At 37.9% G+C, this 23,652-nt stretch overlaps 2 protein-coding genes across 2 annotated transcripts in view; both read right to left on the reverse strand.

The window, feature by feature from the left end:
* Positions 1–8,109: 8,109 nt before the first annotated feature.
* On the reverse strand, positions 8,110–16,792 carry lrrc58b (leucine rich repeat containing 58b). Its single transcript, XM_084422441.1, has 4 exons — positions 16,153–16,792; positions 12,073–12,201; positions 11,420–11,697; positions 8,110–9,452 (listed from the first exon to the last, which is right to left on the reverse strand). Exons 1-4 carry the CDS (start codon positions 16,605–16,607, stop codon positions 9,259–9,261), a joined length of 1,056 nt encoding a protein of 351 aa, XP_084278567.1. The 5' UTR covers positions 16,608–16,792; the 3' UTR covers positions 8,110–9,258.
* Positions 16,793–19,715: 2,923 nt separating this feature from the next.
* Positions 19,716–23,652, reverse strand: part of fstl1b (follistatin-like 1b) — a 45,628-nt gene continuing 41,691 nt past the window's right edge. Inside the window, exon 11 of the mRNA XM_084421080.1 lies at positions 19,716–21,319. Within this exon, the coding sequence (XP_084277206.1) occupies positions 21,278–21,319 (42 nt within the window). The 3' untranslated portion in view covers positions 19,716–21,277. The remainder of the gene's footprint in view (positions 21,320–23,652) is intronic.

Genomic DNA, 23,652 nt, shown 5'->3' on the forward strand with positions numbered 1-23,652 from the left:
AACTCCTGAAACACTGAAGTGAGTGCAGAGGACTGAGTCAGACAGAGAAAGAGGAGGTGGCTGAGAAAGGGAGGGAGAGAGAGAGAGAGAGAGAGACGGAGAGAGGTTCATTTGGACTGTAAAAAGTGGATATGGTAGGCTGGTGTACCCTAAAGATTCCAGGTCGATTAATTCATTTTAAATCATAATATATTCGATTATGTTACCATTTTTTTACTTAAAAAAAAAAAAAAAGGTTTAAAAGGCAATTTAATGATTGAAAATGCTTTTTTGTTTATTACACTCGCCACTTTAGGTCCAATGCAAAAAATAGTTGAAACCACTGTAGGATAGTAAGCCTAATGAATTATTTGTGTAACGTGTTAGTTGACTTAGCTCTGAGAGAGGTCTCGTGGGACAGGGTGGAGTGGGATAGGGTGGATTGATTCTGTACGGCATGGGAGTCATTATAAAAACAAAAAAAATATCATAAAACCACATTGGAAAGAAATACACTGTTGTTTATCACACCTGCTGCTCCATTACGCAGTAGTGTGCGCATGCGTGTTAAGATAGCAGTCTGAGTTGTGGGTTCGGTGAGTCGATGATGTCATCTCGCTCCAAGCGCGCAAATAATTACGCAGAGGATAGAAACTTGCTGTGAACCATAAGGGGTTATTAACATTTCATGGGCTCTTGCTGTGTGAGTCTGGTCATGCTGTTTTAGTTCTGTTTACGACAAACAGACTTTGTTTATTTAGTCAAATTGTATGTAGGCTGGCTACAATAATACTGTTTTTAGCATTGGTATTGTATTCCATGACCATGACCCACTGTTGCCGTCTTGCAATAATTGCTAATTGACTATTGTGTATCGTTTTTATTAAATATTTAAATATGTTAATAATATGTTATTATTCATCAAATGTATCACTTTTACGTGGCCAGCGTCAGTTATGATTTTCAACAGCAGATGCCGCTGTCGGGCTCGGTCAATTTCATACACTGACGTCAGAAAAAAAGGTTGAAACGTTAAGGCCCGGTTTCACAGACAGGGCTTAGATTAACTCAGGATTAGGCCTTAAGTATATTTTATAAACGTGCCTTAGAAAAAAAAAAAAAAACATGACTGATGTGCATCTTGAGACAAAACAATGACACTGAGATATTTTAAGATATGCCAGTGCAAGTTGCATTTTGCATTTTAGTCTGGGACTATCTTAAGCCTTGACTGTGATACCGGGGGTAAACGTTTCGTCAAATTAGGCCCAGTGTTTAAATTGTAGCTCATATTTAAAAACAATAAACTCATTTACAATACAAGTTACAACTAAAAAAAAGTACAAATGTCACCCATTTGTACTTTTTTTTAGTTGTAACTTGTATTGTAAATGAGTTTATTGTTTTTAAATATGAGCTACAATTTAAACACTGGGCCTAATGTGTGTAGACAGTCTGAAAAGTATGTGTTTAAATTGTGCAAATATTTGGGCAGAATTTGTGTAGGTCGGCATCAGATATTTAATGGTTTAGAGATTAATGGTTTTTAGGGCTGTTAAGTTCGTTCCCCTGAATGAAGATCAGTGCTGTGAGTCTGAACCTGGGTAACCTCAGCGCAGATGCAATGCTTCCAGGCTCATGTTGCAAAGACCTGCTAAATTTTTCATCCACACGAGGCAACAGTAGATGGCTTTCTGCTAGTAGGGAAAGAGGAGATGGTGTACAACTAAAAGGCCCAATGACAACGGCATATGGGCAACGATGGGTGCACACTTTTAGCAAAACCTTGCCTTCCAAAGCCGCATACAGGCCAGAATCCATTCTTTCTAGAGTGTTTCAAGAATGAATATGGAAAACATGCATTTTAATTTAATTTATAGGATTCTCACAGCATGCAAGCCATAGTGATTTTTTTCCCCTCAAAATAGTGAGAAATAAAGTCACAATTGTGTTAACTCGTAGAGAAAGAAAGTCCAAATGGCAAGTATTAAAATCACAATTCGGAGAAAAAAAGTCTGAATTGTGTGATGTTCATAACTTTCCCCGCCGTTGACGGAATTTTCCATCATTTATGAGACAGCGCTTCCCCGCCGTTGACGGAATTTTCCATCATTTATTGAGACAGCGCTTCCCCAACGTTGACGGAATTTTCCGTAATTTATGAGAAAACGCTTCCACGTCGTTGACAGAATTTCCCGTCATTTATGAGACAACTCCCCTCTGCTGTTGAAATTTTCCGGCTTTCCATGTTTTTACTGTAGGTGGGTGGAATTTAAGGGGGCGCTATTACACATCTTTTGAAAGAGATCCGAATCTCCGGATCAAAACACATGCAAAAAAGGAGCAGAAATAAGCGAAAAATGCATTCCTTATGCATGTTGTAGTATTTGGGGGGGTGCTATTTTCTCAGTTTTTTTGTTCAAAATGTTGCTTTTTTATGAATCTTATACACATTCAAGTGTTGATTAAAACAAAAAAAGAATGCATGAAGCTAGAATTATATAAAAAAAGTTTAAAAGAAGGGGCTCTGTTCTTTCTTTTGATATATTGCATGTTCAGATATTCATACAACAAAATATTCTGGGAGCCATGAAACTTTTGTGAAAATGATCAAAAATGCTGGTGGTGACTCAGGCTTTTTTGTTCAAAATAAATAAAATTAAGTCAACATCAATTCTTCTTCCAAGACTATTGAAATTCTATTATAAGTGTTTTTTACTTTAGACCCGACTAGGTGGTTCGTGGGAAATTGCATACATACATCAACCTCTGGGGAATCTCCCACTTGAATTCATTTTCAAGAAGCATGTCTATTAATGGGTAAAGCAACAGTAACGTCTTCAGCTTGTCAGTTTGAGATCTTTCCATCTAAACCGGTTATATCTCTTAAGCCTAGTAGTGAATGTTTTATGTGCATTCCTTACTGTTGTTGTTTTTTTGGAGAAATGTGTAAAGCCATAAATCTACAAAGTGATCCACATTGACCTAATTGCAGTCTATGATTGATATCTCCACGGTGAAGGTTACATTTTATATTATAGAGTAATGATTCCTCTTGATGGCCACAAGTCATTTAAACGGCACTATCTTTATGGCCGAGCTTGATTTCAAGTTATAACTTGTATAGACCGAAATCACTGGTGACTGTACACCATGAGGACAACACTCACCTTGGGAAGTCATAAAAGGTCCGTATTGTAATGGAAAAAACCACAGAGTAATCCTAAGAACACAATTCCTCATTCCATCCACCCACTCTAGTCATGGCACAGTTATTACTCACCTCCTGTGGCAGGTAGTCCTGCCCAAAATGACAGGTTACTGATGCTCATATGCTGCTGTGTGAATGTGGGTCATATTCCAGACATGCATAAAGACTGTTATTCCAGAATAAGGTTCTGTCATGTGTGCTCGACAACAGGACTGTCTCTGTAGAGTGAGTGCAGGACATCGTACAACGCTAAACTTTGTTCACAGCTCTCAACTTACAACCATTTAAATGTGAATGCTTCAATTTCATCCTGGTGTCTTTCATGCGTCTCATGTTGCAAGTAATTGCAGCTATACGGACACACACACACACACACACACACACACACACACGCTGCTCATCCCCAGCCATTGCTTAATTGACTTTACACAGATATGTCTATGTATTTGGGTTTTAAATTAGCCACACACATTTTCAGTTTCACAAGAATTTTTTTTTTAAGTATGAATTGGTATGAGGAAAAAGTTAATTATAGAGTTAGGGTTTCGTTTTTTATTTCCTTAGAAATATCCCTCATGATGTGAAGACCTCAGACGCCCACACAGCTGTCTATTTGCACATTCCTGTGGTCAGGTAGCTGCACACATATATGGAGTGTTCAAATGTGTCGTGTAAGGTGCATTTATTACGAAGCTCACTGAACGTTTCATTATTTATGAAGGGTTTTTTTTGTTATACCTTTGACCTTTAATCAAGCCTTTTATTGCTGCCCTCAGAACTCTGACAGAGAATACTCAGATCGATTTTGTAAACAGAAAATTAAATTGATTACAGAGTGTCATGCTTTAAAGGGACAGTCCAAACTGGAAAAAAATAAAATAAAAGCAACACAGGCGACCATTCACAGAATGCAGAGGCGCACATTTTTAAATATGAACTACAGATAAATCCTTTTGTCCACAAAATTGGTCGCCCCTTAAAGGTGCTGTAAGCGATCTAAGAAACGCTGTTGAAAGTGGATCAGACCGGGCAGCACAACACACCTGTAGCCAATCAGCAGTAGGGGGCGTGTCCATTCATGATAGGGGAGGAGAGAGAGTGAGCTTTGAAGAAAGACAGATGGCTGAGAGAAATTACAAAAGCTCAAAGTAATATACAGTAACTGGAAAAAGAAGGGATATGATCAGCCCAGAGCTTTAGGACCCGCGTTAATATATTAGAAAAGCTTTCTAGCGCTGGAAAGATCTAGGTGGCCTGAAAACGGATGCTGAGGTTGTGTTGTTCCATATGTGAGTAAGATTGGTTTTGCTATGTTTCACAGTACCAAGATTTGCTGTTGTTGTAATGTTAGCAATATAACAGGATAGTTTTGAGAAGCTATTAGCACATTTTGGGATATCGCATAAAAAAGTCTGGATGGAAATGCTAAGATGCATTTTTTAGCTCATAAGAAATGCGAATAAATCATGATGGAAACACATTTACTAAATAAATCCCTCGATGTGCAGCAAAAAATTTTTTTTACGTGGCTTTGCCTCAACAGTGGATGTGATTGGATAACTGGCCAAAACAGTGGACCAGTTTCATTGCACAGCATCTCAGCTGTTTGATCATTCTGAAATACCTGAGTCAAAGTCTGTCATCAAAATGATTTGGTTTAATTCCCTCCCAGAATCGATTGCGTTCCCAAACACCAGGCACCCAAATGCAAGATAACATGATTAACATGATAGCATGTATTTATTGTGTTTCTTCTACGCTCTCTGAGACGCACAACATGTATGATGGAGGAAAAAAGAGCCACAGTGGCTAAGCCCGATTGCAGCAACTTCTATTTTTAATACAGATATTTTATGCCAATTTCAGAGGAAGTGATGAATTTGTTCTCTTGAACACATTTTAGTCTGACATTTGTATGCAATATTCCAGTTTTTGTGCAAAAGTGAGAGACACTTCAGTGTGCTGTTAGTAGGGTGCCATGGGGCTTTCAGCTCCTAACAAGTGTTTAAGAAATGGTCAAACAAACTGCAAGACAAATAACAACACATCTGTCCCTCAAAACCCATCAAGGATCAGACAATCCTCACAGAGAGTGAAAGCAAGACAGAATGAAGTGGAAAAAAAGAGTGGCATCAATTTGTTACCAGGTCTTTCTCCTTCAAAGAAAGAGTGTCCTGTATAGAGTAAAACTTTGAATTTGGGAGGTGAAAAGAAAGTCCCTCTGTATTCAGTACCAGTGATGAGGGTTTTCATATGCAAATGCAGGAACTCAGTGTATGTTCACTGGCCAAACGCTGAATCTCTCTCTGACCGTCTGAACTGACAAGTGTCTGGCTAATGGATTCTGAGGGGAATCAATCTTGCCAACTTAAACACATTTAAATTTCAATTATACCTTGAATGCACCAAAGGTTTCACTTTTTTTCCACAGAAGATAGAGGTTAGAGAAGCGTTAAAGACATGTAATCACACTGAATATGTTCAGAAAAGTGCAGGCTTCATAGCATTTACAAAATTGTTAGCCAGGAGCAACAGGACCACATAATCCATCACAATTAAAATTAATTAACGAGATTGAAGAATGATGCATGTACAGACCCCCAAATGACATGCGCAAGACAAAAAGGAGGTATAATGGCAATGAATTAAGAATTAGTTCCCACAACTTATTAATGCATGGCAAGGTTTACCAATTTGTTACCTCGTTTTAAATTGTGGCCATATTGCAATTATTAATTCTTCCATTTTGGTTTGAGAGAAAAATGTTAACAAATTCGGTTAAAATTGATCAATTTGGTTCCTTAAATTAAATCTGTCAAACCAGTTCCCAAAGAGGTATGAATGATTGAGTTCGCAAATCACAAATCTGAATCGAAAACCGAGAAGCACGTTCTCTGGGCCGTGCACTCTTATGTCTTTGTTGGAGTGTTCGGGGCATTGTGTCTGGATCCTTCCTGTCTCATTTTTGTTCTGTTCTTGTCTTGTGTTTGTATGAGCACATGGCTTCAGTCATGTTTGTTTGCCATGTGCCTGTTACACATTTTGTTTCTGTGTGCAATGTCCTTTCTGTCAGTCTTCAGTCTTGGCCCTGCCCCCTGGCCATGGCCCCCATTGGGGAGGTTTGGTTTGGTTTAAGTTGTGTGTTTTTTTTATTTTATTAAATAGAGCTCTTCAAAGCTCTCTATGCATGAGTTCTCAAAATTCTTGACCCACACTTGACAGAAAACCCTGTTCACACTGCCAGCGACACTTAACAACAAAGCAACATGATCCCTTTCATTTTCAACGGAGGGCTGGCAACTTCCGGCGACATGTAGGCGTATTAAGTGACAAAAGTTCAGAAATATATATATACACTCACCTAAAGGATTATTAGGAACGCCTGTTCAATTTCTCATTAATGCAATTATCTAATCAACCAATAACATGGCAGTTGCTTCAATGCATTTAGGGGTGTGGTCCTGGTCAAGACAATCTCCTGAACTCCTGAATGGGCCGACTGATTCAAGCTGATAGAAGAGCAACTTTGACTGAAATAACCACTCGTTACAACCGAGGTATGCAGCAAAGCATTTGTGAAGCCACAACACGCACAACCTTGAGGCGGATGGGCTACAACAGCAGAAGACCCCACCGGGTACCACTCATCTCCACTACAAATAGGAAAAAGAGGCTACAATTTGCACAAGCTCACCAAAATTGGACAGTTGAAGACTGGAAAAATGTTGCCTGGTCTGATGAGTCTCGATTTCTGTTGAGACATTCAGATGGTAGAGTCAGAATTTGGCGTAAACAAAATGAGAACATGGATCCATCATGCCTTGTTACCACTGTGCAGGCTGGTGGTGGTGGTGTAATGGTGTGGGGGATGTTTTCTTGGCACACTTTAGGCCCCTTAGTGCCAATTGGGCATCGTTTAAATGCCACGGCCTACCTGAGCATTGTTTCTGACCATGTCCATCCCTTTATGACCACCATGTACCCATCCTCTGATGGCTACTTCCAGCAGGATAATGCACCATGTCACAAAGCTCGAATCATTTCAAATTGGTTTCTTGAACATGACAATGAGTTCACTGTACTAAAATGGCCCCCACAGTCACCAGATCTCAACCCAATAGAGCATCTTTGGGATGTGGTGGAACGGGAGCTTCGTGCCCTGGATCCCACAAATCTCCATCAACTGCAAGATGCTATCCTATCAATATGGGCCAACATTTCTAAAGAATGCTTTCATCACCTTGTTGAATCAATGCCACGTAGAATTAAGGCAGTTCTGAAGGCGAAAGGGGGTCAAACACAGTATTAGTATGGTGTTCCTAATAATCCTTTAGATGAGTGTATATATAAACACACACTTTATTTTAAGTTGTCTGTGTCACAGCGTTTATGCATTAAAGTAAGCTTGTACTTAATATAGGGTTAGATTTAGTTGCATGTAACTATGCATAATTTATAATTATTACTACAGTAACTACATGTAATGTGTAACAAGGACACTGTAAAATAAAGTATTATCATGTATTTCTTTATTTTTTTTTACATGTGTGCTGTCAAAGATAGTGTTACCTACTGAGAAATTATCAAAAATATTTTTTTGTCATAAACTATGAACCTAATTAAAAGTTTAGTATGACCACTGGATAGTTTATACAACACTTCAAAAATGTGCAGAACCAGAGTTGAGAACCACTGCTATAGACCAACAAGTTCCCTTGCTTTCTATGCCATTTACCACTTCTCCCGTAAATATATTGCTTTACAAAGCTAGTTCTAATCACAGAAAATCTTGTTTGAGCTTGTAATATTTATAACAGCTTGAGTATCATTCAAAAGCACATCACAGAGATTTGTAGTCAATAGGACTGTAGAAATGTTTCAAGAGCTCTGGCTTTATTTCAGAAGAACATGGAAAAAAAAGTGACCAATACACAAATTAATATTTTTTATTATAGTACTCTATGTAAGAAGTGCAAATACATGTTTATAAACCATTAGAGGAGTGAACGCAATCCAAATCGACCTTCATCATCTTAAATAAAATACATTCTATCTTGTCAATGATATAAAGAAAATATCATAAAAGATTATTTAGTATAAAAGCCTTAGATATAAATTTTAAAACTCTGAAATAATGATTACATTAAGTATTTGCATTAGTCAGTATCGGTTAAGCCTAAGAGTGTAAGACACGTGAAGGAACTAAAGAAAAGTGAGTGTACAAACAGAGAGTGTTAAAGTTCTGTTTAAAAAGAAATACCAAGAAACACTTCACGATTTTGTCCATTGGCTCTGTAACAATATCACATATTTCCTATTGTTGGAAAAGTGGTCTACATGAAGAATTAACCTTCAAAACAAAGCATCTGGTGACCTTTGTCACCGTTTATCTCAAGATTTCAAACGTTGCCCCAGTTTTTTTTTAATGCAACCACAGGGTGTCAGCATATTCAATGCAAACGTGAAAGCTTGAACAAGACGTCCTGCAGACATGTTAGCACATGTTGGTGAAGATGTGTAGCACTGTTTGACAGTGAGGTCTGGGGGCCATTATGATAGGCCACCATTACAAACAAGAAGAAAACAGTCAAATATTTCGAAACCTCTCAAAAAGAAAGTATTCTCAAAGCTTAGTTTTTCTTAATTCACAGTAAATGTTTGTGCGTAATGTGAAAATCTGAGTTATCGCTCTCCTGTGAGAGACAAAGCAACCTGTTATCAAGCAAAAGACATGAGTGTACCTAAACTGCGTCCTCTATATATTACAAAAGTGCAAGAGCTAAACAGATTGATGACCAAGGCAACTCAGTTATTATAACAATTTATAAAACAACTACTCTGAACCACCAGTGTTTTTTGATTTTGCCTTTGTAAGGCAAGATCTTTGTGAGAGAAGCTATCTGCAGATGTCTTTCCCACAATGCAGCGGGATCCCAACTTGCTCAATCCCTTGGCAAAAAGATTTGGCTTCAGCTGAGAGGTTTTCAGGCCAGCTGGCTGTAAAGTTCAATGTTCTTGCTGATAACGCTGTAAGCCAGAGAGAAGGAGACGTGTGCGAGTGAGCGAGGTTATCCCAGCAGAACTCTTTGAAGGCGGTCGGCGGGAACGCTGTTGTCATCGTCCGAGTCGGCGTCACTCTGAGGGTTGGAGCTGCAGGGAGAGGTGCATTCTGGGGAGCACAGGTAGTGCATCAAGGGCAGGCGATACTTCCCGCAGAAATCCACAAACTTAATGTGACGAACGCACGAGTCGAAGTAAACGCCTGGGAATGAGGTGGTGAGATATATTGTGGTTAGAAAATTTGACATTGAATAAAAAGTTAGTTCTGTCATCAATTATTCTCATGTCATTCCGAACCCGTCGGGCTTACGTTCATCTTCGAAACACAAGGTGTATATGACTTTCTTCTTTCAGCCAAACACATTCTGAGATCCTGGCTCTACCAAGCTTTATAATGGGAGAACAGAAATCTGAACATTGGATAAAGCTGGGTTGAACAATGTTTGACAAAATAGTGTTTACAGATGTTAGAGGTTTTTGATATCTATTTTTTATCACTTTTCATCAGAAAATATTGTCAACAGCCAAAAAAACAAAACAAAAAAACATACTTTTAGGAATAAAATGTTACATAGATCAGTCAAATTATATATTTGAAACCTTCAGAATATATATAGGAATAAACTAAAGTTTTGCTTTATTGCCTCAATGAAACCTGAGAGAGAAACAAAAGTCCATTCCACCAAAGCTTGTTCATAAAAACATTGTAAACTTAACCCATATCACTTTAACCCTCATGTGGTGTTCAAAACCCTATAACACCTGTGGTGTTCCCGGTCAAAAATGACAGGCCCATAAAAAAAAGCTTATAAATCACTCATTATACCATATTTTCACCCAATCTTGGATTCAATCTTTTTGTCAACTTGTTCTCTTTCAATTAGGACTGGTTTTATATTTCTGTTTGCATCTGATTAATCATGGGCCTCATTTATCTGAGAGTAGGCATCTCATTTTTTGAGTAAAAAACAAATAATTTATGAGTAAATTTGGAAATATGAAAAAAAAAATGAAAAAAATGGCTACTGTTGATCACACTAGTCTACTCTAATATTTCACCAGGAATTTTGTTTTGAAACTTTTGTTTTGTAAAAAATATGGCACATAGTCACACTTGTGGTGTTCCCGGTCAAAAATGACCGGCCTATAAAAAATAGCTTATAAATCACGCATTATACCATATTTTCACCCAATCTTGGATTCAATCTTTTTGTCCACTTGTTCTCTTTCAATTAGGACTGGTTTTATATTTATATTTGCATCTGATTATTCATAGGCCTCATTTATTTGATAGTAGGCATTTTTCTCAATATTGCCAAAATTATTAACAAATAATGCTTTTTTCACTCAAAAACTGAGGTGCATAAGCTCGGATAAATGACTCCTACAATTAAACTGTTTGAAAATTGAATACAAAACCAGTCCTAATTGAAAGAAATCAAGTTGATAAAAAGATTGAATCCAAATTTTGGGGATAATATAGCATAACGAGGGATTTATAAGCTATTTTGTGTAGGCCTGTCATTTTTGACCGGGAACACCATAAGTGTAACAAGGTGAAAAAAACAACACAAAAAAAGTTAAAAATAAATAAATAAATTTGGACAAGTTGTTATAGTCTCTGTGAACAAAGTCACTAAGTTTCAGTTCAATGCGATAACATTAACTAGTATTTTCAGGAAAAAGAAAATCTTCTCCAGTCAAAAATGACATGAACACCACATGAGGGTTAAGCATGATTAAGCACACACATATGAGCTTCTGTTTACCATATTTGATGTGCTCTATATATATATATATGAATAGAAGCTTAAATTAAATCTGTTCATCATATAAAGCAATCGTGTCATTTCAGAAGACTTGGCTGTGCTCGATTCATATGAATTACTTTCACAATGTCTTTATGAACTTTTAGAAGCTTGGACATTTTGAATTCATGGATTTTGATGGATGGTCAAAAATGATGAGAGAATAAAAAATGTGTGTTCCAAAACAAAACAAAAGTCATACAGCTTTGGAATGACATGCGGTTGAGTAAATGATGACAGAATTTCCATTTTTGGGTGAACTAACCCTTTAAATGAGAGACTTTCATTGATTCTGAACTCTCTAGATACTTTTAGCTTATATCTATATAAACTTGTCTTTATATCATCTTTCTTCTCCCACCTGCACACTTGGGGTTGGGGCACTTGCTGGCCATGTCTAGGTAGTTGACTAGATGGCTCGGGAGGTCTTTAGGCGAGTACAGCAGGTTCCTGCTTTTGACGGTGCGGCCAGCCAGCTCCAGCAGGGACGGGGGGTCGTACGTCATGTCCTTGATGAAGCGGACCACCAAGGGGTTTCCTCGCAGACTGAGCTCCTGAAGTTGTACCAGGCTCAGGATCTCTCTCGGAAGATACGTCAGCAAGTTATTATGCAGACTAAGAGAGCGAAGGGAATGGAGCCTGTGGGAGTGAAAGACAAAGCAGGACAGGCAAAAGCATTTTTAATATTCTTTTGTAAATAGACATGTTGTAAATAGATAAACACGAGAGCATTTGAAAGCACACGTCGATCACCGGATCCCTAATATATCCGCTGATAGAAGGATCCTTCATGGTGTACCTAATAAAGTGGCCAGTGTGTGTATCATATAAGTAATACACAACTATATAATGGAAGAATGTACCATTAGAATAATAATGATTATAATGATAATTTTTTTGTGTATTTTTTTGATTATACAAATAATTGTTTTCTTTTTGATGGATAAAACATTTTTTTCTTTTTTAACTGCACACTTTATTAGCAAGTATTTGCACTGTACATCCAAGACTTACCTGTTGAGTGTAGGTGGGACGCTCTGGATGCGATTATCACACAGAACTAGGTAACTGAGGAAGGGCAAGTTAGCTAGTTCAGCAGGGATGGAGGAGATCTGGTTACCACCCAGATACAACAGCTCTAAGCTAAAGAGAGAAAGAAAGGTTATGAAGCAAAAATAGACGACAAAACGGTGACAAAATGACTAACATAGTTGTGCATGGCAGTGTTATTGGAATCTTTCATGGGAAAATAAAGTCATGCTAGTGAAACAGACATACTCTGAAACACTAAAATGAGCATCTGAAAGCATAAAATGTGTTTTCATCCAGTTGAATAGCATGTATCCATTTTTTTTTTTTTATCTAGAAAATCAAGTGTATGCACATTAAAGCAGTGCTTTGCAACCTTTCCACTCCAAGGCCTTCCTTTGTCTTAAACATATTTGAATGCTCTCCTATCTAAACTATTTATGTACCTATGGTATTTCTGTTGTTATAAAAATAACTATGATATATGGTGTCAGTTTAATGTTGTACATCTTTATTTAATGCTCCTTTAGCTAGTGGGGCCTGACTCCCTGGTTAAAAACCAATACAGTGAACTACATTCAAAATAAACAGGAAGTCTTCCAATGAGCAAATACAGACGTGCAAAAAGTTTTTTTTTTTTTTTAAATAGATCACGGCAAACATGCAGAGTTTGGTTATGAGGAAATCACCCTAACTTCTGCTGTTTTTAAGTCAATACATATCGATGCTTCATGATAACGAAGATATATATTCAGCAAACATCCCTTTGGTTGCGTCACAAACACACGTCCAGTGCATCATGGGATGACTAGTTTAAAGGGATAGTTCACCCAAAAATGAAAATTCTGCCATAATTTACTCACCCTCAAGCCAAACCTGTATGAATTTCTTCTGCTGAACACAAAAGATATTTTGAAGAATGTTGGTAACCAAACAGTTGATGGGCCCCATTGACTTTCATAGTATTTTCTTTGGAATTATGGAACTATGGAAGTCAATGGGGTCCATCAACTGTTTACCGACATTCTTCAAAATATCCCTTTAAGTAAATAGTTTTGTACCTTGGTCTGCTTTGCCTAAAATAAAAGTTTGTAATGTTGTGATTCATCGCAGAGCCAGTTCATTTAGTTCAAAAACTCCCTGGAGAAAAGGAATTCTTCCTTTACTGGGGACAAAAATGAGACAGAGAAACAAGGAGCAAGTGAGAGATGAGCTACCATTTTACCCTACTTGTCACTTTCTCCATTTGTCTTCCTCCCAAAAGAGAGGCATTCATTTCTTTATTCCCTTCGCCTACCCATCTCGGCTTAGTCTCTATAATTACCACAGCAGGCAGAGATGGTAAAGAAAAAAAGAGGCCCAGATCTCTCGAAAAGGACCAACTCTGTGTGTAATGTGGGACAACAGGGCACGTCTCTTTATGACGGGATGGCTCGCAGCCAAGACGGCCTCAGCAGACTCACGGTCACGGCTCCAGCACAGCTCTACTGAGACCACATGGCAAACTGATCATGCGGCCTGCGGCTCTACTCCTGAGAGAACTATGATAAAACTATAATATTGTGAAATATTATGATTTATGTATTAGTGTGCTATAATGTTTCCTTTGCAACAGCTGCAAACTACAGGCAGACTATGATGTTTGTCTACCGTTTGCCATATCAGTTAATAACGTACCGTAATCATCAACCTGGTAGACCGTGAGTCACGTTCCGGGAGCTTCATTTCCTTGACATTGCGAAAGTTGTTTATTAATATGCACGTGACTAATAAAGACAAGGTTCAGAATGAACTTGACAGGATAAGGAAGCAGGTATTTTGGTAAACAAACATTAGGCAGAGAAATGCATCAGCTAACTTGTGAAAGAGTGCAACGGTGTCCTACTTTCCCAATCACTTTCTCAATAGAGAAAATTCTTAAGTAAACATTTCTGAGCCTTGAACCAGGTCCAAAATGAATCACTATCTTACAAATTGCAGTTTGATGAGATATATATATATATATATATATATATATATATATTATATATACGTATATATTATATATACGTATATATATATATATATATATATATACATATATTCACATATATATGAATATATATATTCATCTCCCATACTTCTTCTCAGCATACTAGCTTATTAAATCTCTTATTACCTGTGATCATTTAGGAAAGAAAATGCAAACAATACAATGTGAAACAAACTTTTTATATACCCAGAATTAGATCACATGTTGTACAATACAGCAGGCTACGGTAGTGCTTAAGCACTGTAGCAGAGAACTGACAGCATACAAGCTACACTTACACACGGCTGTCCCCTGGGTCCTAGTGCAAACCCATTTAATGGGGGGACCCTTTTGTTCATGACACCCAATTGAGTTCAATTGGCACTGTGACAGAATTACTGTAAAAGAGCTCGGGAACACTCTAAAGAAGCTGACATTGAAGGGACAGGGCAATATAATCGTCAACATGACCTCTTTTTTTGTACATGTTGCACTTTGTTCTGATCACAAGCTATAAACAGGAAAAAAGGGCAGCATGACACTCTTTTTGATTACATTTCTAAAGTTGCATCAGCCAAGACATAATGATTTACTTTGCAACAGTAGTGAAGAACAGCATGCTAAATTCCTTATTTACTAATGAAAATGAAGCACAGTGTATGTAATATCATTGTGACAGGCCTATTCCACATTGTTCTGCTGTTTTGTTTTCTTGAACTTCATAGTGGTCCAGCACAGAAAGCATATTAGAATTGGACAGACATCCAGAAAAGAAGATTAGAGTCCATGAAAGAGGAGTTCTGGTTTAATATGAGGGTACTGTCAATAAATGATCTGCGTTAACGTAGATAACTGATTGCAAGTCATATTATTTCAAAAGATGAATTAGTCATACTTTTAGATGGGTTGTGCAACTTATTCTGACTTCATATCCGGCTTCACGTACCTCTACCTCTTTAAATCCATGCTGTTGTGCAATCAGCTGTGCTGACTTTCATAAGTCCATCTGGACCATACATGCAAAAGTATTTTATTCCCTATTGGAAACTTCCATTTCTACACTTACTGACATTTATGGTTGTTTTCCCACCTAAAATGATGTCACTTCCTGGACTGTGACGTCATTACGGGACAATTAAAACTTAGCAATCAGGGACATGGCACACTTCAAGATTCAACATAATGTCTATCCAACCAACTCCCAGATTTCTACCTTTGCTGATCTTTCTAACATATGTGTATTTTGGAATGTTGAGGAGCAAACGTTGCTTCATTTATTCTACGATTGCAATCAGATTTAATCTCTTTGGGAGAACTTAAGTTGTTATTTAAGTCGTTTCTACTTTTCTAAAATATAATTTAAACTTTTTATTGAAAGATATATGTCTTTATTTTTCTAGGAGTGACTATGCTATTGATCTTGTTGTTAATTTCTTTGTGTTGCATTGTACATTTTTTATTCACAAAAACACATTTCTCAATACTTTGCCTAGATTTGATGTCTTCATCACTGAACATCTACTCCCAACATTTACTCCCTTATTGTAAAATCTCTTAAACTCATTGCCAAACAATAAGAAGAACAGGTTTCTTGACAACTGTTTTCTTACTGTTTGAGGTGTCATTGTTATTTCCGTTTTTTTCCCCATTCTCTTTTCTTTTAATTTTATGTTAATGTATTCAATGCAGTGTTGTTTCTTTTCTTGCAAAAAAATAAATAATAATAATAATAATAAACACTCAGGGACATGGCAAAAAATTACAACATCCCCTAAATGTAGTAAAATGATTCATAAAAGTACCACATTAATATACATTACATTAAAATAATTATATAATTTCCAAAATGAGTTTGATTATTTCATCCAACATATTCTGATCACGGGAATTGAGTGTGTTAATTAGTTGTAGCCAAAAAAAGGAGGTTATTTAATCACGGGACTTTAATTACACCGAGTAGACATATTACATGTGTAAAAGAATGGCAATCCTCCAACCCTAGTTCTCACGATGTTCTGAGACAGTCAAGGTGCAGTCAGGAGTTTCTGTATTACCTGGTCAGACTCTCTATCTCTGCTGGGATGCTCTTCAGTCTGTTTCCTCCCAGTGACAGTGACTGTAGTCTCAGAAGCTGCAGACACTGGCTCGGCACCTCCTCAAACCTGTTTCCACTAAAATTCAACACTTCCAGCTGCAGTGAGCCAAACTCTTTCGGTAGGGAAAATTCAGTTAAACGATTATTCTTGGCTATTAGGGTTTTGAGTTTGGTCAGTCGGGTAATGTCCTCGCAGATGACCGACAGCGTGTTGTTACTGATATCGAGAAACTCCAGGTTAGAGAATAAACAGATTGATTCGGGCAGAATCGTCATTCGGTTGTAACACAGATACAACTGCCTCGTGTCTTTCCGTCGTTTCTCACTAATCGTGCCCAAACTCTGATTGTTCAGATTCAGTCGGGACAGGTCAAAAACTCCCTCGGCGCTGCTGGCTCCTTCAAAACCCTCCATTTTTTTTTAGCTGATAACGAAAAAGAATCCCCTTCTTCTGGTTCAGGCTGTTTTCCAACACTTCGAGTTTACTTCCAAGTCCAGGCTCCCCTAACATCCATGTGTGACCTAAATTATTCAGCCCAACGGCAGCATTCGCACATTACAGTTATCAAAGAGGGTTTATCAAGCGTTCATTCTTCAACATTCATGTTCAGGGGCTTAACTTTCGCTTGGCTCCGCCCGGCTGTATATTAACCCTTTACTAGAACTAGCTAGAGAAAAACTATTGTAAATTCTCTTACAACATACACAAACAACTCGAACAAACTCTATGTTCTCTTCCAGAACTGTGTATACAGATTCTTATTCTCTTTAAAATTCAGTCTGAATTGAGAAACTTTAGTTTTCTTTAGTTTTCAGGGTCCCTTGCTGGTTATGTAACCACAGCTGTTGAAAATATTTTATTATGCAAGCAGTCAGTGCAGTTTTTTTTTGACCATCTATTTATTATCCATTTTCCTGCCATTTATTCGGGGCTGTTTACATCTAACAAATAGATTTAATTCTACAGTGTTGTACAGGGTGCATAATGCATTTGGCAAACAAGTCCTGTTTTGCAATTGGTTTCCCCCAGAAATTACTAGTGTTGTTTTTATCAGCTAAAACTATTAAAACCTCAAACGTTTTGTTAATTGAAATAAAGCTGAAATAACATAAAATTTAAAGATTAGACGAAAAACTTTAAACTTAAAGGGTTAGTTTACCCCAAAATTTAAATTCTGTCATCATTTACACAGCCGGAAGACTTTAGTTCATCTTTGAAAACACAAATGAAGATATTTTAATGAAATCTGAAAGATTTCTGTCCCTCCATTGACAGTCCATGCAACTACGACGCTTCAAAAAGTTCATAAAGAGATGGTATAATCATATGAATTGAGTGGTTTAGTCCAAATTTTCTAAAGAGGCACGATCACTTTATATAAAGAACCAATGAGGTTCATTCTCGTGTTACACAGCACGTTTGAGCTTCAGCAAGAACCAATGAGGTTCATTCTCATGTGTTACGCAGCACGTTTGAGCTTCCGCAAGAACCAATGAGGTTCATTCTCATGTGTTACGCAGCACGTTTGAGCTTCAGCAAGAACCAATGAGGTTCATTCTCATGTGTTACGCAGCACGTTTGAGCTTCCGCAAGAACCAATGAGGTTCATTCTCATGTGTTACGCAGCACGTTTGAGCTTCTGCAAGAACCAATGAGGTTCATTCTCATGTGTTACGCAGCACGTTTGAGCTTCCGCAAGAACCAATGAGGTTCATTCTCATGTGTTACGCAGCACGTTTGAGCTTCTGCAAGAACCAATGAGGTTCATTCTCGTGTGTTACGCAGCACGTTTGAGCTTCCGCAAGAACCAATGAGGTTCATTCTCGTGTGTTACGCAGCACGTTTGAGCTTCCGCAAGAACCAATGAGGTTCATTCTCATGTGTTACGCAGCACGTTTGAGCTTCTGCAAGAACCAATGAGGTTCATTCTCATGTGTTACGCAGCACGTTTGAGCTTCCGCAAGAACCAATGAGGTTCATTCTCATGTGTTACGCAGCACGTTTGAGCTTCAGCAAGAACCAATGAGGTTCATTCTCATGTGTTACGCAGCACGTTTGAGCTTCTGCAAGAACCAATGAGGTTCATTCTCGTGTGTTACGCAGCACGTTTGAGCTTCCGCAAGAACCAATGAGGTTCATTCTCGTGTGTTACGCAGCACGTTTGAGCTTCCGCAAGAACCAATGAGGTTCATTCTCATGTGTTACGCAGCACGTTTGAGCTTCTGCAAGAACCAATGAGGTTCATTCTCATGTGTTACGCAGCACGTTTGAGCTTCCGCAAGAACCAATGAGGTTCATTCTCATGTGTTACGCAGCACGTTTGAGCTTCTGCAAGAACCAATGAGGTTCATTCTCATGTGTTACGCAGCACGTTTGAGCTTCCGCAAGAACCAATGAGGTTCATTCTCATGTGTTACGCAGCACGTTTGAGCTTCTGCAAGAACCAATGAGGTTCATTCTCGTGTGTTACGCAGCACGTTTGAGCTTCCGCAAGAACCAATGAGGTTCATTCTCATGTGTTACTCAGCACGTTTGAGCTTCCGCAAGCAGGTTCGGATATGAGCTTCTGTTTATGGTCACTGATCAATGTTCATATGTGAATAAATCTGTTCATCATATAAAGTGAAAATTTGGATAAAACCGCTCGATTCCTATAGATTAGTTTTATGATCACTTTATGAACTTTTTGAAGCGACAAAGTGGTAGTGGCGTAGCTGTCAATGGAGGGACAGAAATCTCTCAGATTTAATTTAATATATCTTAATTTGTGTTTCGAAGATGAATGAAAGTCTTACGGTTTGGAACGACATGAGGGCGAGTAATTGATGACATTTTTTTCTTTTTTGAGTGAACTAATCCTTTAAGTTAGAAACGTTGCCTTGGCAAATAATTGAAATAAAATAAGTTTAAGGATCCTACTAAAATGAAGAAAACAATAAAAATGACAAAAGTAAATTAACAAAATGACTGAAACTACTTTATATCAGTCTCTAGCTCTGACACATTTTCGGATACATGTTTCAGGCTTGTTTACACATTAAAAAATTCAACCAACTAAAAATGAATGTTCTATGCCTTAAACTTTTAAGAGATGCCAAAGTTAAAGCCAGCAGTCATTAAATTTTTTACCAATTTGAATAAATGAATAATGATGAATAAACTGAAAACAGAGTTAAAGTTAAATGGATGAACACAAAGATGTTAAAAAAACATACTGGAAACATTTGAACGGCGCTTCTGTGCAAAAATATGTCTCTTACGTAACCATCAGTCACTTGTGAATATAGAAAAAATAAATCAAATCAAATAGTTTTTACAGGATAGCATTTCTTTCCCAGTTGATTACCTCCTGAAGTTACATCAAATCAAAAATCCACACACTAAACCGTAATAATTTTTGTCTTAAAGACTTAAGATATCAAACGTTCGTACTTTTTATTTTTATTATTACATTATTATTAGCACACAGTACATACCAAATAATAATCAGAGGAGTAAATATGAATGAAACAGAACTAGGGTTTTTACAGTAAAATGTTTTAATTCTGCCTCATTGAATAAAACAATCATACAGACATATAAAAGGCAATTGCTAGGTGTCTACCATAATACTGGAAAATTCTTGTGCACTGTGTCCTATATTAGGTGGTTTATACCTACAGAAGAAGCCACTTCACCCATGGCGCACTGTTTGTATATAAGGCACTAATTACCACAAAGGATTCGTACTGTTAGTGGAATTTAGTGGAAATTAAACAAGCTTACACACACTCTCTCTCTCTCTTACACACACACGCACACACAAATTCTCCCAATTCGGTGGGAATGCATCTACACTACAGAGGCAATAGCGACTCTAATCCTTATTCTGACAGTTATTTTACGTAACAGGTATAAAGTAGTTGCTGGGTCCAGAGTAGTGGTATACCTGGAGGTTTTCGTACAACAATTTAAAACATCCTAAACATCAGGCTTTGGTTTCAGATCACTCCTCCTGTACTCAATCCCACCTCAACTGCTTAATTAAACTCCTTTATTTCTTAGAAACCTGGCTTGTTAGATCATTTTTATCAATTCAAACTGAGCATCAGAGCGGGACTGAGCACAGTGAGAGAGTTTCAGCATTAACTGCCTCTAGCAACTAACATAAATACAAGCTCAATGCATTTGTGCAGCAGTATTCTTCTAATCTATGGAGCTGATACTCTAATCGAAGGACTTTCGATGTCCAGTAATAACATGGTGGGTTTGTTGTCCCATAATGATATTAAAATTCAAAGATATTGCCTTCTCTACTTTACTGAGCCACACTCTTCTAGTGTCTTTTGAGTGTATCTACCATCTAAAGCATAAGAGCAAAGCAGCAAACAGAGGAATTCTAACATTAGCACCTTTACGAAAGGTCTCAAGACTATGACTGCCTTCGTGATGAGAGTGAAAGAGAGAGCGAGCTTCTTTCAAGTCACATTTTTATCTGTCAAGCGAGCTTTCACTAGTTTGTAGTTGTGTTAGCACGACTATCTACCATCTGACTGAGGGATATCTCTAGTTTTGAAGCTCTGAAGTCACAGTTTGATGGATGAACCCGTGTTTGTTTTGCTCTCTCAGGATCACTCTCGAACCCTTTCTTATTCTTCTTTCTTCTTCTATTGCCATTGTCTCAATAAAATAAAAAAAAACATTTCCACATATAACTGTAGACAGACAAACAAATAAATGGTATAAAGAATAATACATCAAATCAAACAATAGTGAATAAATCAAGGGCCCCCATAACAAAGTGCTGGGGCCTCTTCGGCATCGTTTGGAGTGACACAATCAAACAATTTACAGCACTCGAAGACATATGAACATACAAAATAATGAAAAGCTAATGAAATATGTAGAAAAATACAGAAGTAATGTAAAACACATTAACCAGAGAGTAGATGCAGTACATGTAGCAATAAAAGTAATAACCTATTTATTGAAAATACTGTGATTCTTCCAATAACAGTACGTAATCTCAGGAATCCTGATTGTGATCAGTAGGAGAGGAATTTGTCCACATCTTCTCCCTCCTCTTATCTCTCTCTCTCCTGCTTTAGACCTCCTTTGTGCTGGTCTTCATCTTCTCCACAGTCTCCTGATGGAGGGAAAAAGTTACAAGGCTTGCATTTCACTCCGAAAATCAAAAAGCAGTAACTAAAATGACATGTAACAGCCTATGAGGAAGGTCACCTCCTGCAGTTTACAGCCCTTTAAGAAGTATATTAGTCAGATGACAAACCAACTCCTCCTTCAAGCTTAGCCAAACATGCCTTGACTTGAAGAAGCTACTTCTTAGATTCTTATGTCAATGATGTCAACACAACAAAACCACTTACTACTGTATGTCACATTTGGCTTCACTTTACTTGTTTTAAGAGTTAGTACATGAAGTAGAGTGAGACTATAAAATACTCCTTAAATCAGCAAGCTCCGCATTCTACTGAGGGATTCAGTTTCTGTGTGCCTGCAGTATGTGATAAACCCTAAGTAAAAACACATTTGCGGTGTGCTTGCTATTATCGCTTTGGCAGATTAGTGTGCTTCCCTTGTAATCACACTCGTAATTAATGTTGGTGTGTTCACTATCGTGGTCCACCTTTGTTACTGCCGAGTGTGTCCCTGAGTGTTATTTAAAGGGGCAGATGGAACACAGATTAGGAACGTGGTTTTTCTGATGTTGGCACTCCTTTATCTGTTGTGCCTCTGAACACTAGAGATTCCGTCTTCTCTGTGCCGTTTCTGTAAAGGAGGTAGAGTGATTGCTATAATTGCTCCCTTATTTTTCCCCAAAGGCTTTTACATTGGAGACGATATGAGAATGCTTTCTAGTGTATGTGGTGCAGTTGTATAACTGGGCCTTAACGCAACCCGTCCCATTCTTCTACCTGCTGCTCTTCCTAGTATGGTCGGTGGTACGACTGTAAAGCGAATATGGCAAGCTGCTTGTTCCATTAACATCTGCTGCCCAGATATTACTAGAAGTATGAAGTCGATATTGATGTGCCTCCCTGGTAGCATAAGAGGAGAGTCCTAAACGAAGAGACTGGGCATTCATGCTATAGCATCCCACTCTGCCCTCTAGTGTCCCTTAGTGAACTAGGTTTGGAGGCATTCTCATTATCCTTCGTATTCTATAGAAAGAGGGAAAGATGGGCATTCATGCTGTTTTGCGTCCTGCGCCTCTCTCTGTAGATTATTCCCGGCGCTTATTGTAGCTATAAGCTCCTTCTATAACATGGGATTAGTATGGAGGATAGGCTTGCATCCCACATCCTCACTGATTGCCATTCTCCTGCTGGCGCTGGAAGTGCAGATGGGTTAGCTATGTGCTCCCTCTGTGAACACTTAACTTGAACACTTGGTAATTGGCTAGACGAGATAGGAAAAGTGGACAATACCGCCATAGCGTCCCACTTCCTTGTCTGTTGCTGGCGTAATGCTTGGTGAATCTAAATTGCAGGCTGCTTCAGTTTTTGTTCACTAGGTGCAGTGTATGGTAAGCTTGGCTACGTCCTCGTTGGTTCACAAGCACAGCGGGCAAGCATTTTTGCATGAATGGCATAGTGAGTATTTCGTTCCCCATAGCGCCATCTTTCTTGACGCAGTGTAGAGTTCCACTTAGAAAGGGAACTTCTCAGGTTAGGTAAGGACTGTAACCATGGTTCCCTGAGAAAGGGACAGAGACACTGCATCGCCTTGCCATTCTTCCGGGCATGCCTGTATGTCTTCCTTCAGACAATTAAAGTTGATGACGTCCTTTCTGCGTGCCTTCCTGCCGGCGCACCTGTGACATCACCCGACTGCAGAAGCCAATCAAGATTGGCATGTACCACACATGCTTCAGACACCGGCTCACGAGGGCGTTTCCCATAGTGTCATCTTTGTGTCTCATTCCCCTTCTCATGGAGACAATTCTTTATATTAACCTGAGAAGTCTCTTATGCTCACCAAGGCTGAATTTATTTGGCTTAAAATAAAGTAAAAACAGTAAAATTGTGAAATATTATTAAAATTTAAAACAACTGTTTTCTATTTGAATATATTTAAAATGTAATTTATTACTATGATGGCAAAGCTGAATTTTCAGCATCATTACTCCAGTCTAGTGTCACATGATTCTTCAGAAATCATTCCAGTATGCTGATTTGCTGCTCAAGAAACATTTCTGATTATTATCAATGTCTAAAACAGATGTGCTGCTTAATATTTTTGTGAAAACCGAGATACCAGGAAACCAGGATTCTTTTATTTGAAATGGACATCTTCTGTAACATTATAAATACCTGGTGGTCAGTTTTAAACTGAATAAAAGTTTTAATTCTTTTAAAAAAAAATACCTTACTGACCCCAAACTTTTGAACGTTTTTTTTAATCAATATATTTTGGTATTGAATGAAATCTATATATATGTATGGCCTTTTCTTTATT

The sequence above is a fragment of the Rutilus rutilus genome, assembly GCF_951802725.1.
Source record: "Rutilus rutilus genome assembly, chromosome: 10".
Taxonomy (NCBI): domain Eukaryota; kingdom Metazoa; phylum Chordata; class Actinopteri; order Cypriniformes; family Leuciscidae; genus Rutilus; species Rutilus rutilus.

Coding starts and splice junctions, on each gene's coding strand:
- lrrc58b (XM_084422441.1), bottom strand. CDS start 16,607: ATGGAGGGTTTTGAAGGAGCCAGCAGCGCCGAGGGAGTTTTTGACCTG. Junction 11,698..12,072: donor GTCCCACCTACACTCAACAG/GTAAGTCTTGGA, acceptor TCACTCCCACAG/GCTCCATTCCCTTCGCTCTC. Junction 9,453..11,419: donor CCCCAACCCCAAGTGTGCAG/GTGGGAGAAGAA, acceptor CCTCATTCCCAG/GCGTTTACTTCGACTCGTGC.